This window comes from Mastigoproctus giganteus, chromosome 14 (assembly GCF_048544385.1).
Source record: "Mastigoproctus giganteus isolate SK-2022 chromosome 14, ASM4854438v1, whole genome shotgun sequence".
Classification (NCBI taxonomy): domain Eukaryota; kingdom Metazoa; phylum Arthropoda; class Arachnida; order Uropygi; family Thelyphonidae; genus Mastigoproctus; species Mastigoproctus giganteus.
In genome coordinates this window covers 78,798,011-78,812,217 of record NC_143588.1, presented here as the reverse complement: position 1 = coordinate 78,812,217, position 14,207 = coordinate 78,798,011, and the positions used below count along the sequence as shown (strand labels likewise).

The window sequence follows — 14,207 nt, the reverse complement described above, 5'->3', positions numbered from 1 at the left end:
GCGATATGATGTCGTTTTTTCTAAATCTACCAATTGCACTAACCACTAGTATTAGTTTGAAACAAATATGCTTGAAAGTAGTGCAATACCAAGGAGCTCGTTGTGAAGGCAAAGTTTGCTTTGCGGTTTGCGGCTACATTTCAATTCTGCTTCAAGCCACTCATGTTCACATGAATGCCAGCCATAGTGTAACGTTCAATATTGACAGGAGAACAAACTTTTCCTCCACAACGAGTTGCGCTGTATTGCACTACTTTTAAACAAAGGTGGCAGATTAACCTTTTGATAATACAATGGTCAAATGGTACGCGGATGTCATCCTTGACCATTTTAAGAGAGCTTCTTACGTAATATGCAAAATATTGACGGGGAAAGAGTAATCTCAAGTAAGTGTTCTTGTGAGTCACCGTTCCGAATGACTTCTGAACGGTGACTCACAAAAATAGCATTCCAGGGACAAATAATTTCTGGGGGTTGTCTTTGGCAACCGGGGAAATCTAGTAACCCTATCGTATATTCTACTTTAGTACGTTAAATGCTTGAGTACTTTGATTACAGACTATTTTATACTTTATGTTGATTCATAATCTCCTGCTGATTTATACTCATTCTATGCAACAGTTTTCTTTGAGTTCATGTTTCTTCTGACGTCCATATTGATATGGATACTTTGAACAACAAAATAGCTCTTTTTAATAGTTAAATTTCTTTCTTGAATATTTCCCATTCGATATTTATACGTATCAAAATTTTCACTTAGTTCTATTGAAAAGAACTCAAAGGACGTCTAAGGCTAATTGTACGTCTAATCTCCTAGGAAATGGAATAGTTGGTTTACATTTTGCCATAGAGGTCGTTCCATTACACTTGGCAATAATTTCTTTGGATATATTTACTGTTGATCGCTCTGTTCTTTATATCAGATATCATTATCGTATTTATCAGCATAATTTTCTCTTAATTCTTCATTCTCCTTGGTAGGTAAAAAGCTCTCCTCGATAAAAATGTTCTCAGTAGTGAAAGATTGATAGTAAAAAAAAGGTGGGATCATTTATTCCGATAGATCGTGAAAATATTTATTTGGAAAGAAAAAAAAGGAATGTTTGCATTTATCTGTCTCTCCCCCCCCTTTTTTTTCTCTTTCTCTAAATTTCTAATTAATTAGATTATATAACAAAATATGATAATATATAAACAAAACTTCTAATTAATCTGCAAAAACGAAGTGTATTGGTATATATCTAACTCGTGGCTTGTTATATTTCCAGTATCTCCACTTCAGATCCGCCCAAAGCCATGTACCACCACTCTAGGAGACATCGGAACGTGTATGTTTGTATGGGAATGTATCAAAAACCATGGAAAACATCTGGGAACGTGCGTCGATGGATTTTTGTTCGGCAGCTGCTGCGCTTCCATAAACAGCACGAATACTGGGACACTGGAGCATTCATCATCGCTTGCAACACCTCACCAGTCCATCTTCGTGACCACCGCAACAGAAGACACCAGTGTACATACTCCAACAGAATCTCCCTCTCAAGATGCATCTATAAGCGTAAGTGCGTACTCTCCTGTAAAACCCACATCGAACACTGTGAATGCACAAATTCCGACGACAGCCATAGGTCCCCCAATGGCTATTTTATCTCCTGCGTTGCTTGTAGGAGGTGGCGGTGGTGGTGGAGGAGGAGGACATGGTACTCATCACGTTATTTGGGAACCTGTTGTCACTACTGCAAAAACAGATGCTGCAGATACAAGCAAGTTTACTTTGAAACAAACTCCTCCACCGCTCCCTGTTCGAACTCATCCTACAGTTAGGCCTGCGTCTGCATCAATTACACAAGAAGCACATATTTCTAACGTCATAACTATGTCACTTCCAGAACCAGAAGATACTGCTTGGCAAACTACTAATAGACCAAATATTACGACTGATTTGTACAGCTGGCTACCTCTAACTATAAAACCAACAACATCAACATTAGCGAATAGCACGGCACAATCCCAGGTTGTTTCCAGCGACAGAGTTTCGTGGAAGCCTCTTAATCACGAGAAGACAACCACTCCTCATCAGTCTCACTGGTCACAGACCAGCACTTCATCAAGCTTAGGTGTCGCATCACTAACTGAACAGGTTGAGTTTGCCGAAAGCATTACACTCACGCATACAATAGTACCCCCTTCAGAAAACACGTTTTCGGAAATGAAACATTCTGCAGTTTCAACTAAGAAACCATCAAATAAAGGTTAGTTGTTCTTATATACTAGAATATTATATTATATATTATTATACTATTATTTTAATTCCGGACAGACGTAAAGAAGAAGAGCAAAATATCACTACGATTAATGCTAGCATACATTACGAACCGGGCTTGTTCAAGAAGGTGGAAGTCAAAGAAAGTTAACGCCAGTGAAAAATGCCTTCTAACATCAACTATCTGTGCACTTGACCTGCCAAGCTCATCTTAGGAAATCATGAAGGGCGAAACTCCCTTTAAGAGTTAAAATCATCATAAAGTCTGAACTTCTATTCTGGGTCAACAACTAAGATTTTCTAATTTTCATAATTCAAGGATGCACTAGTGGAAAAAAGCAATACTTTGTGAAATACATTATATTGCCAAAAATAATTGGATACTTACATTTTTCAAGAAACCTTTTATTGATAAAATATTTAATAACGTGTCGGCCAGGCTTGACTTTAGTTACACACAGTACCTTCGTCAGCGGACTCAATCCAATTTTTGATGACAAGAAGGTGGTATTTTAGCTCATTCCTTCAACGTAGGGGTGAATTCAGCTAATGACTGCGGTCTCTAGGCAGACCAATGAAGCTTTTGCATGACCATGCTTACAGACTGTAGTATGATACGCTGCACTGTGATGCTGAAGGAGAAAGAGCTATTCCTATACTGCTGCTACAGTGTAAGAAAAGCGGACTTGTCCAGAATGTCAGTATATTGCTTGCCGTTCTAGAAATGACGACCAATGGCCCAAGCCGAAACGATAAGAAACGACCCCAGTCGGTGACAGGACCTCTGCCAAACTTCACTGTTGGGACGACACACTCTGGTAAATGACGTCCTTGTGGCATCTGCCAGACTCAAACACAGCCATCAGATCGAAAAACCGAGTACTGTGATTCATCACTCCATAGCATAGCTTTGAGACAATTACGGTGGTTGTGCACCAGGCAAGTCAACGATGTGCACTGTGGGCCCGTGATATTTAGTCTGTGTATGACACTCTTCCGTAAAATTTGATGAAATGCATCTTCCTATTTATCGTCTTTGTATTAATCTAAGTTCCTCTGGTCTTCCTGAATTCCTGGTTGACAGTATTCGACGAGGACTGACGTGATCTACATACCACTCTTTTCAGCGCCCTTCAATATCTGTCCATCGATTTCTGCGGTATACACGAACGTTTTCCAGCTGTCGTAGCTTTCATTTGGTGATCACATCAGACACCGTTGATCTAGTGTCGCGGGTTCGCGAACCGGGGAACAAAAATTTGTTTTTTGTTCGCTTACAGCAGAACAAAGATTGCTTTCACAACGAATTGCATCGGTATTGAACTACTGTCAAGTAACAGAATGCACATAGTGGCGCTGGCCGAGACAGGTCCTCGCGCACAATAACTGTGGGAGAGAAGTCGCAAAAAATTTTAAAAACCATATCAAGTAAAAATTTGTCTATATTCAAAAGATGCAGGAAATTACAAATTTTCATCTATAATAACGCCAGTTTGTTATTTTCAAGAGGACCCTCATAAGGACACTGCTACTACTACAGGATTAAAGTATTCGTTTTTTTGTTTTTTGGCAGCATTAATGTTTACTTTTGGTTTTATTTGTAGAATTTAATTTATTTACATTTTTTTCAGGAAGTTGCCATTAATACAGTCCATTCCGGTTAATTGGGACACATCGGGACTAGTGCATTTTGGCCCGATTAAGCGGCTGCCCCAATTATCCGAAGTTTCTTGTAAATAGTTAAAAATACAATGTACTCCCTCCCCCTTTACAATTGGTTCACTGTCCAATCAAATCACGTTATGATGGAGTCACCATTGTAAAGTACCGTTCACTATACGATGTATAATAAGTGCCAGTCATTGTGATCACGTTTGTGAATTGAATTTTAATTCTATTAAACAGCGATTCTAATTAGCAAAAATAGGAGGAATATTATCCAGAGGCTATAAAAGTAAAGATATATTAAGTACAAATTTACCTTTTATTACCTTACCAATTAAAAAATTAAATGATATGTGAAATTCAGAAGAATATACGATATAATCGGAAGAATTAATACGTACTGTAATATGTACATACTAATTGGTTGACATTTCTGTTCACTGACATTTGTGGGTGGGGGTTAAAATTTAAAACAGTAAAAAGATAAGCAATCAATAACAAAGAACACCGCACACACAAATTGCAAGTAACAGGATATGCGCAAGTGAGAACGGAGTAACAAATTACGAAGCTTTAAAAATAGGAATGAAGAGAAGATTCTGAAAATTATTTTTTTATATGATTGAAGATTTCATGGAAGTGTAAACACATTTTACCATAATAACCCACAGAATTCCAGCTGTCGGTGTTATCGCAAATCCAATAAGATCGAGTTTACTATCAGTTTATGACAGATTTCACTAACACAAAAGCCCAATAAACAGGTGACTGCTAATTGTGTTTATTGTTTTATGGTTGTGACCTCCAGAAATCCGACCGAACTACGTGGTACGGTCGGAGACAATCGTAGGGTAATCTCCAGTGCTGTGGTCTCCTGCCCCGATTAAACGGCATTTTGTCCCAATTAAGCGAAGTAAACCCTGGCTATTTTCTCGATTGGGTTCTGTTTTTTAAGATTTGCCCCAAATAAACGGCCGCCCCGATTAACCGGTGGCCCAAGTAACCGGAATCCACTGTATTTGTATTAAAAACGAAAATAACAGAAACATAATTCTTTGAAGAGATTATTTTTATATTTTGTATGTGTGTTTCTGTGCATTTTCTGGAGTGCGGGTGCACAGCTGTCATCAGATTCTCAAGAGATTCTCATTTTGTTCCAATCCATGAGGACCATGACAAAAAAAAAAAAAAAAAAAAAAATTATATCTAGGGATTTGAGTGTCAAAAAGGGTTGAGCCACTGACATCTAGAGCATTGCAGTTTTTCTGCAGTGAACCTATTCTTGACACGTGGATGGAGGCACAATTAATTTTTCCAAAATCACAGGAGTATCGAGACACTTTTGGCAGCATAGCACAGTATTTGATACGAGTCAATGAAATTTGGTAGGAAAGTGCATGATGTCGTGATTGAGTAAAACATATTATTTCTGAAATATGCAAGTTACCTAAGATGTACCTGAAAATGAGCCAGCAGAGAAAGCCGTAGGCACTAATAGGGAAATATGATGACTCCAGGCAGCACATAACGGGCTGTCATTCTGTTGTTTAGAATTTACGCTGGGACAATATTATATAACTTTCTATAAATTATTTGCATTCTTTGGTCGATCTTTTTCTGTTGAGGAATGCCAAACTTGAGTTTCTGAAGTGGGGGGAGGGGGGGGGAGAAGGACCATTTTGTCCCGAGACAAGCCAACTCTGCTGCGATGTACTACATAAAAATTCCCAGTGTTAGTAGGAGGTATTTCTCAACTTTGGCTGATAACAAGAATCGACCCCAGTTCTTTCAGAACCATGTGACAGAACAGCGACGTTATCCACTTCGCTACCAGCGAGAGCAGGTCTCATGCTGTTCAAGGGTATTGAAGCCCATTCTTCTAGGAGTGAAGTTTTTAACTTATGTAAAGTTTTTGGAATGGGTTCACTACTCGACAGTATTCCATACATCCTAAATATAACGGGAAGAACTAACCACTATAAAGATATTTTGAATAATGTTTTTAATAATGATTTTATTTTCTTGATCTCGCTCACTCTTTATATAGCACCAGTTAACACTGTTTCTCTTAATTAGGCTGTGGTGTCCCAGCAGTCCGTCCTCAAATGAAGGTCGTTGGTGGAAAGAATTCCGCTTTTGGTGCTTGGCCTTGGCAGGTAAAGTCTGTCTCTTCATATACATATTATGTATACAGAAGTAAGTGTAAGACTTACGGTACTATCTATCTTATATGAATGTGGTCAACAATATTGTGCACTGTATTTGTAATAATTTAAACAAGCATATATGGGAAGTAACCCACTAACTGAGAATATTGCAGAAAAAAATGAACATTATAAGCAACCCTATGCTGCATGGGTTAATTGTTTATACTTGAACAGCACTTTATGATCCTGAAAGGGTTAAACGATTATGTCGTAAACTTCATTTGTTTAAGTTTTGCCGTCCTCAGTTTAAAACCGGGAAGAATGCAGCTTACCATAATCATGTCTTCTCCAAGCGAAAAGCTGGAAGTGAAGCGTTACACTTTCAGAGCATATTCTTTTTGTCTGATTTTCGCAACCTTGTTGATGTTGATCTTAACAATTAATGCAATGTTCTAAAAACCTTGCCTTGAGCGTTTGAAATTTGTTAGGAAGGTACAACGTGTATTTCGCCATTACAGAAAGGAGTGTGCCCACATTATTATTATTATTATTAGCCATATGGTGCAAGGAAGTCTGAGGCTTATGGTGCACCAGCCAAAAAAAAAAAAAAATGTTATTTCTGTATACAGTACTTTGCTTTTGAATATCCATTACACGACGCCATACTGAAAACACGATACGAATTCATTAATATTGCGAAAGAATCTCATAAGTTTTATAATTGAGACAAAAAAAATTTGTTTTCTGAAAAATGGAATGTAGAAATTCAATAACTTATCAATGCAATAAAAATCTCTATTAATCATCATCATAAGTCTACTCTGTTCGGCATTTTTTGGATTTAAATTAAACCAATGGAATGTGATGCCGTTCGTCGTTTATTTGCAAATTTCAAAAGAAAGCTAAATAATAATGTGACATCATATCGTAATAATTCATTTTTTCTTCGACATTAACGCTCGGATGTAAACCAAACAATTTTCTTTTTATAGGCTTCGGTGAGGCGTACTTCATTTTTTGGATTTTCAAGTGCTCATCGATGTGGAGGCGCACTGATAAACAGGCAATGGGTTGCAACAGCTGGTCACTGCGTTGAAGAGTAAGTTTTTTTTTTTTTAAATGTAATGTATTTTATAAATTAATCATCAGATTTCCATCCATAACTGGTAGAAAAGGATGTAGGAATGAGGACACACGAGACCAGTTTCGAGCAATTTTTCTTCCTATAATACTAATTATTCCATCGGTGAATGCTCTTTCTGAAATGTTAAATAACAGATAAATTATATTAAACTGGACTATTAATTACAGAAGCATTATTAATGATTTGCAAGTCAATTAGTTATTCGTACTAAGTGCGTATTTTCAGATGTAATTTCTGCAGTGGCATCGCTATGACGGTGCTCTTCATTTTGACCAACCCCCAAACCCCACTTGAGGCATTAACTGTTTTTGAGCCTCTAGAAACGCTAGGCATCTTGCTTTTCTAGGAAGGTTCAGTTAAAGACAGTGTATGCAAAGAACCTTAATAAATTATTAGATGATTAAGGTGATATGGATATGTAAATCAGAAATTTTTCCGTTGGGTGGGGAGGCCGGGGTTCGAATCTCGTTGATGGCGCGAAGAACTTTTATGGGCTTTTTTCACTCCGTGTCTGAGTTAGTCGGTCTCAGGCGTAGATAGCAAAGTTCCCATCCCCTGAAAAAGGGGTTTTTCGTCCAGCAAAGAAGGCAAATCGAACACACGCAATTTACAGACAATACACATGGGTAGGTGAAATAACTTTCTGAGTGACCCTAATAAATAGTTTTTTGTTGGGTTGGGGAGGAGAGAAAGACGTTCGCATCGAGGGAGTAGGAAACTACGTTAAATGCCCGTATTTGTCATTGGGAAGTTGAGTATGATGTAATGCAAACAGACAATGCATAACATAAAATCATCATTCAAATCATTATCTTCTGGGAATTAATTTTCATAAAACATTTTCATAATAGCTTCACTGTACATACTTGTATCCACCCTCAACTAACATCTGCGTAGATAAACCACTACAGCCAAAAAGTGTCATTTTATTGGTAAATCAACAAAAGGCATTCCGCATTAGTAAATTGATTACTATGTTTCTAATTTTTTTAAATATATTTATATTAAATGTAAAAAGTATGCTTATATTCTGGGAAATTTATTTAGCATCTTTTAGAATATTTTAATATCATATAAAAATCAAAAATCTAATAATTTTACAAATGGTTTATTATTCAGTAAGAAATATAATGAAAATAGAGAATTATAGTAGATAGGCATTTTTACAAAGTGTATATACATGATAACAGATGTAGACTGATTCTTATTAAAGGTTTTAGCTACCTTAGAATAATCTCATTCCATGCTGCCCTTCCCAAGTTTTTTTTTTTTTTTTTTAAGATCTAGAAATATTAAAGCATCCTCTTAAATTATTTTTAATGAAATAATTTTTAGTTTGTTAATAACTACTTTTATTACACAAAATAAAAATAAAATTATATGATATTTCTATGAATGTTTTATTATTATTATTTTTATTTTTACTTAAAAACATTAACAAAAATATAAGGAATTGATAACTATAGCGTATGTGCCCTAAAAGTAAGAAAGATGTGAAAGCAAACGAGGTATGAAGTAAAATCTTGGGTTTGCTTCAATACTGGGAATAGCAGACGACACTGCATACAATGTGTACAGACAGGATAGAAAGGGGGTGGTGTTATTCTGCTAATTAAGAAAAACATAAAATCAAAAGAGTTGCATCCAGTTGATATAGATGAACAGTGCACTGTTGAGTCAGTTTGGTGTGACATAAGCACTGCAAAAACAAAAATAAGAGTAGGAGTGTGTTATAGGCCTAATGACTCGAATGAGTACAATGAACAATTGTACAGAGAAATAGAGTGGGCTAGTAAATCAGAATGTCTTATAATGGGGGATTTTAACTTCCCAGATATTGACTGGAACTTGTGGGTTGGTCACACACACTAGAAAGACTTTTGCGGATTTATTGGATGATTATTTTCTGCAGCAGCATGTTCGAGAGGCAACCAGAGAGGGTAATACTCTTGACCTGGTTATCAGCAGTGATCATTCGTGTATTAAGAATTTGCAGATAAAGGAACCACTAGGTGGCAGTGATCACAGTGTACTGATGTGGGATTTACTTAAAGATATAATTACCATCGGGGGTAAAGGAAAGGGTTTTTGCTTCCGCAAAGGTGAGTACAGTAGTCTCAGACAGTTTTTAAATTCTGTACAGTGGGATCAACTGATGATGTTACCAACAGTAAATTCTAAGTGGGAAGCATTCAAGGAATTAATTGTGGATGCTACTAAAAGTTTCATACCTATTAAGAAATATTTTTCAAAGTTTAGGCCTAAATGGTTATCAAATGAACTAATGAGACTCGTGACAGAGAAGGAAAATGCATGGGTTACATATAAATTATCAAGTGACTCAGAAAGCCTATGGCAGATATAAGCTAGTCTGTAATCAGATCACAAAGGAGGTTAGGCAGGCGAAGGCAGATTACGAGAAATCTTTGGCAAAAGATGCTAAGAAAAACAGCAAGGATTTCTTTACTTATATAAACTCTAAAGGGAAGGGGATGAATCTGATTGATCCACTTGATATCGATGGTTCGACTGTTGATGATCCTGCTCAGATAGCAAACAAACTGAATGAGTATTTTGCATCTACATTCACACATGAGGAGTTATTAAGGTTTGAAAATGGCAGAAAGTTATCAAATTGTAGCAGGGTGCTTAATGATTTTGTAATAACTGAGAGCAAAGTGGAGGAGAAATTGTTGAAGTTAAATGTAAGAAAGGCACCTGGGGTGGATGGGATCTATCCAGTTATATTAAAGGATGCAGAAAAGCAACTAAGAAAACCCTTAGCCATAATTATGAGAGCATCCTTGGACTCAGGGGAGGTCCCCACGGACCGGAGATGTACAAATGTATCCCCAATTCACAAAGGGGGATTGAAGGGTGACATGAGTAATTACAGACCAGTTAGTTTAACTTCTGTTCCGGGTAAAATAATGGAGTCACTGGTTAAAGATGCATTGCAGGATCATCTAGACGAGACTGCAGAAATAATTCAGACACAGCATAGGTTTGTTAAAGGAAAGTCTTGTCTGACAAATTTGATAGATATTATGATGTGGTTACAAAGGAACTGGAAGCAAAAAATTATTTTGATATCCTATATTTGGATTTCAGGAAAGCTTTTGACACTGTTGCGCATGGAAGACTATTGTACAAATTGGAGCAGAATGGCATTAAGGGTAAGTTGCTACAATGGATAAAAGGATGGTTGAGGGGGAGAAGACAGAGGGTGGTAATTAGAGGGTGCTGCTCTTCGTGGACTAATTTTATTAGTGGAGTCCCACAGGGTTTGGTGTTGGGTCCTCTGTTGTTTTGTATATTTATCAATGATATTGATTAAGGTATATCAGGCTTAGTGTCGAAGTTTGCAGATGATGCAAAGGTTGGCAGGGTTGTTAATGAGAGTAATGACAGTGTGCTACTGCAACAGGATCTAGATAATTTGGACAGATGGTCTAAGAAGTGACAACTGAAGTTTAACCTTGACAAATGCAAAGTACTGCATATGGGTAGAAGTAACCCCAGAGAAACGTACCAACTGTGTGGTACTACACTTAAGGTGGTAGAAAATGAAAAAGACCTGGGAGTAATTGTGCAGTCAGATATGAAGTTTTCTGAGAAATGCAGCCAGGCTGCCAGGGCAGGTCATGGGGTTTTGTCAATGATATATAGGAATTTTGCTAGCAGGGAAAAGGAGGTGATTGTCCCTGTGTAAATGGCAATGGTCAGGCCACGCCTTGAGTACTGCGTACAGGTCTGGAGGCCTCATTTTAGGAAGGATGTAGATTTGCTTGAGCATGTACAGAGAAGGGCAATAAGATTGGTGAGGGGAATGAAGGGATCCTCTTACCAAGAGAGGCTTAAGTTCTGCAAATTGCAGTGGCTAGAGACTAGGCACCTGCGCGGTGATCTGATTGAGGTGTATAAGGCCTTGAATGGGTTGAGTACGCTGAATTCTGATGGGATCCTTCCACTTGTTCAGATTACGAACCTAAGGGGGCATAAATTCAAATTAAGAAAATACAGATGTAGAATAGATGTGCAGAAATTTGCCTTTAGCCAGTGGGTGGTTAATTGCTGGAACAAACTTCCACCTGCCATTGTGGAAGTTGATAGGTTAAATAAATTTAAGGAGGAACTGCACAGGCATTTGGAGGCAATGGTGTGATTTTTTTTTTTTTTTTTTGGCTGATGCTTCATAAGTTCATACACTTGCTTTCTTGCATCACATGCCACTACTACTACCACACGTTTAGTACCATGGAAGTTGCTGTTCGTGGATACTCACTCCCTTATTGTCCATTCCCATTCCTGTTATTGGAGTCCCACGAGTTCTCTTTACGGTTTCGCGTAAGTTATAGTTGTTTGTTTGTTATTTGGTTTTTAGGAGCATTAGCAACTGAGGCCACATTGCCCCGGGGATATGTGGTGGTCATTACCTGACCTTTCTGAATTGTCAGTATTTGGTGGTCACGGGCTCGAACGCAGGTCTAATCAAGAAGCGTGTGCTACGCACTGCTGCTCCTGCCTACCTGGCTACGTAGGCGCCAAGTTATAGTTAATTAATGAGAATCTTAAGTTGAAAAAAAGCAACAATTTTGGCAATGAAATTTAGCATGCTACAGACATACAAATATTACGGTATGTGCAGTTATCGTTATTCTCTGCCTTTTAACATGTTTGAATTTATTATTATTATTATTATTATTATCCATATGGTGCAAGGAAGCCTGAGGCTTATGCTGCACTGGCCAAAAAAAAAAAAAAAAAATTCTCAAGTTACCTTAATAGAGAGAGAGCTCACCAAGAAAAAGAAGAATAATGATATCCAGCTCAGGGCCCTGGGTGTGCCAAGCCCATACTCACCAGATGTGATCCCCTGGGGAAATAAGCGAGATTTGTTCCTCGGATGATTATGCGTCCCCCTTTTATCAACAGGAAGGGCAGATTTTCAGGTTTTTTCCCCCATTTAACCCCAGGGGCTCACATCTGGTGAGTATGGGCTTGGCACACCCAGGGTCCTAAGCTGGATATCATCATTCTTCTCTTTCTTGGTGATTTCCTTCTCTCTCCCTCCTTTCAGGATAACTCAGAATTTTTTTTTTTTTTTTGCCTGGTGCAGCAAAAGCCTTTAGCTTTCTTGCACCATATGGCTAATAATGATAATGATAATCAGAATGAAACCTGTGATTTTTTCTTTGAATTGCCACAGAATTTTGAGGACTCACAGTATTTGATCGGGGACGCAAGTATCTGATTATTCGTTTCTCCTGATGGAAAAAGAAGTGCAGCATGAAAAACAGAAGAGGATGTCAAATAAACAGGTGACAGGTAGTAAATCCACTATAGCTGTTATGGAGCATGAATGGCCAATGCCGACGGGGCTAGCCGAGTGGGTCAAGTGCCTGCCTAGCAACCGAAAGGTCGGCGGTTCGAATCCCACCTCGGGCTTGGATCAGAGTACTGCAAAAAACCTTGGGAGGTGCACTATGGCCACAGAAGCCGATGCACCAACTACCACCACCACCAAAAAAAAAAAAAAAAGAATGGCCAATGGTGATGTACCTGATATTAATCTGTTTGAAGTGATATGGGGTTATCAGAGTCCAGGGATGATGCCCTTGCTGTTATACCCTAATTGCCTTGTAGGAAATACATCAACTACCTTGCAGAGAGAGAGAGAGTATTGAGTACAGTTAGTCATATGTCTCATCCCACTTTTTATTTTGCTGACATGCAGGGGTAGTCCCAGGTAAGAACTAAAAGGGCTATATTTTTTCCCCTGTTACTTAATGATTCCTGGGAAAATTGCTTTAGCTCCCCCCCCAAATCCTTGACCACCTTTGTTGGCATGATTCATCCTCCATCATTTTCAGGGGAAGAGATCATATTCATTGAAATCCAAGTGTATAATTATATAATACTTGAGGTATATATGATGCTACCTAATAATATGACATGTAGTATATTGTTACCAAAAGTATTGGGACATATTTAAAACAGGTGTAAATTAAGCTACAAGTATCATATACAACTGACATGTCAAGCAGAAACAGGCTCATTGAGCATGAACAGGGAGCTAGTGGGATGCTAAGTGTCATATAATTAATTTTAGAGATTCTCAGCATTCCAAAGGTATCTGGGATATAGCAATGTAGTGAAACAGAAGGCAGTTGGCCACTCTAGAGTTGAATGTGACGTCTGTATATACCTAGGAAAGGTATATACAGACTTCAAACAATGGGTTATATTGTTTGATAAAACTGCATCCAAAATTGTAAATCACCAAGGACATCTGAGAATGTGCAGCAGAGGTTGTCAAGATACATAGTTCCATTAATGAGTTAGCAAACAGAGACTTATCATCACAAAAGAAAATAAGCAGCAGCAGATGAAGTGGTGCTTTGAGGAACTCTGGCATCTGGTGGGGTGTAAAAGAATTCTTTGCAGCAGTGTTTCCCAAACTGGGGTCTGCGGATCCCTGGGGGTCGATCGACCAGTTCCAGGGTGTCCGTGAAATGGTGGTCGACCATATATATATATATATATGTGTGTGTGTTGTATATAGGGGTCCGCAAATTATTTTTTGATTTTTGAAGGGGTCCGTAAACTTTTTTTGATTTTTGAAAGGGTCGTCTGTAGATCTCAGTAGTTTGGGAACCACTGCTTTGGAGCAACGAACGTTAGTATATGCTGTTTTTATCAGATGGAAGAAATTACATGTGATTTATGGATCAGTACATTCTAATAAGGACAGCCTCATTCCAGTGGTGACGTCTGATGTTTTAGGGCTGTAATCTATGGTATGGCATTGGACCTTTGTTTTTCTACCATTGATACTTATGAAGTGAACGATGTTGTGACATTTTTGACAATGCTGTTTTTTTCCAATACGGATGCAATTTATGGCACAGGACCTTAGATTTTTCAACAGGATACTAATTTTGTGACAAAGCTCAGTTGTGACAGCTTGGTTTGGACAGAATGAACT

At 38.0% G+C, this 14,207-nt stretch overlaps 1 protein-coding gene across 1 annotated transcript in view; it reads left to right on the top strand.

Annotated features, from left to right (window-relative positions):
• The window catches only part of LOC150075274 (uncharacterized), a 43,576-nt gene that overhangs the window by 20,284 nt on the left and 9,085 nt on the right, over positions 1-14,207 (top strand). The window contains exons 3-5 of the mRNA XM_090388426.1: positions 1,269-2,252; positions 6,005-6,084; positions 7,068-7,174. Coding sequence (XP_090244552.1) covers positions 1,269-2,252; positions 6,005-6,084; positions 7,068-7,174 — 1,171 coding nt within the window. The remainder of the gene's footprint in view (positions 1-1,268; positions 2,253-6,004; positions 6,085-7,067; positions 7,175-14,207) is intronic.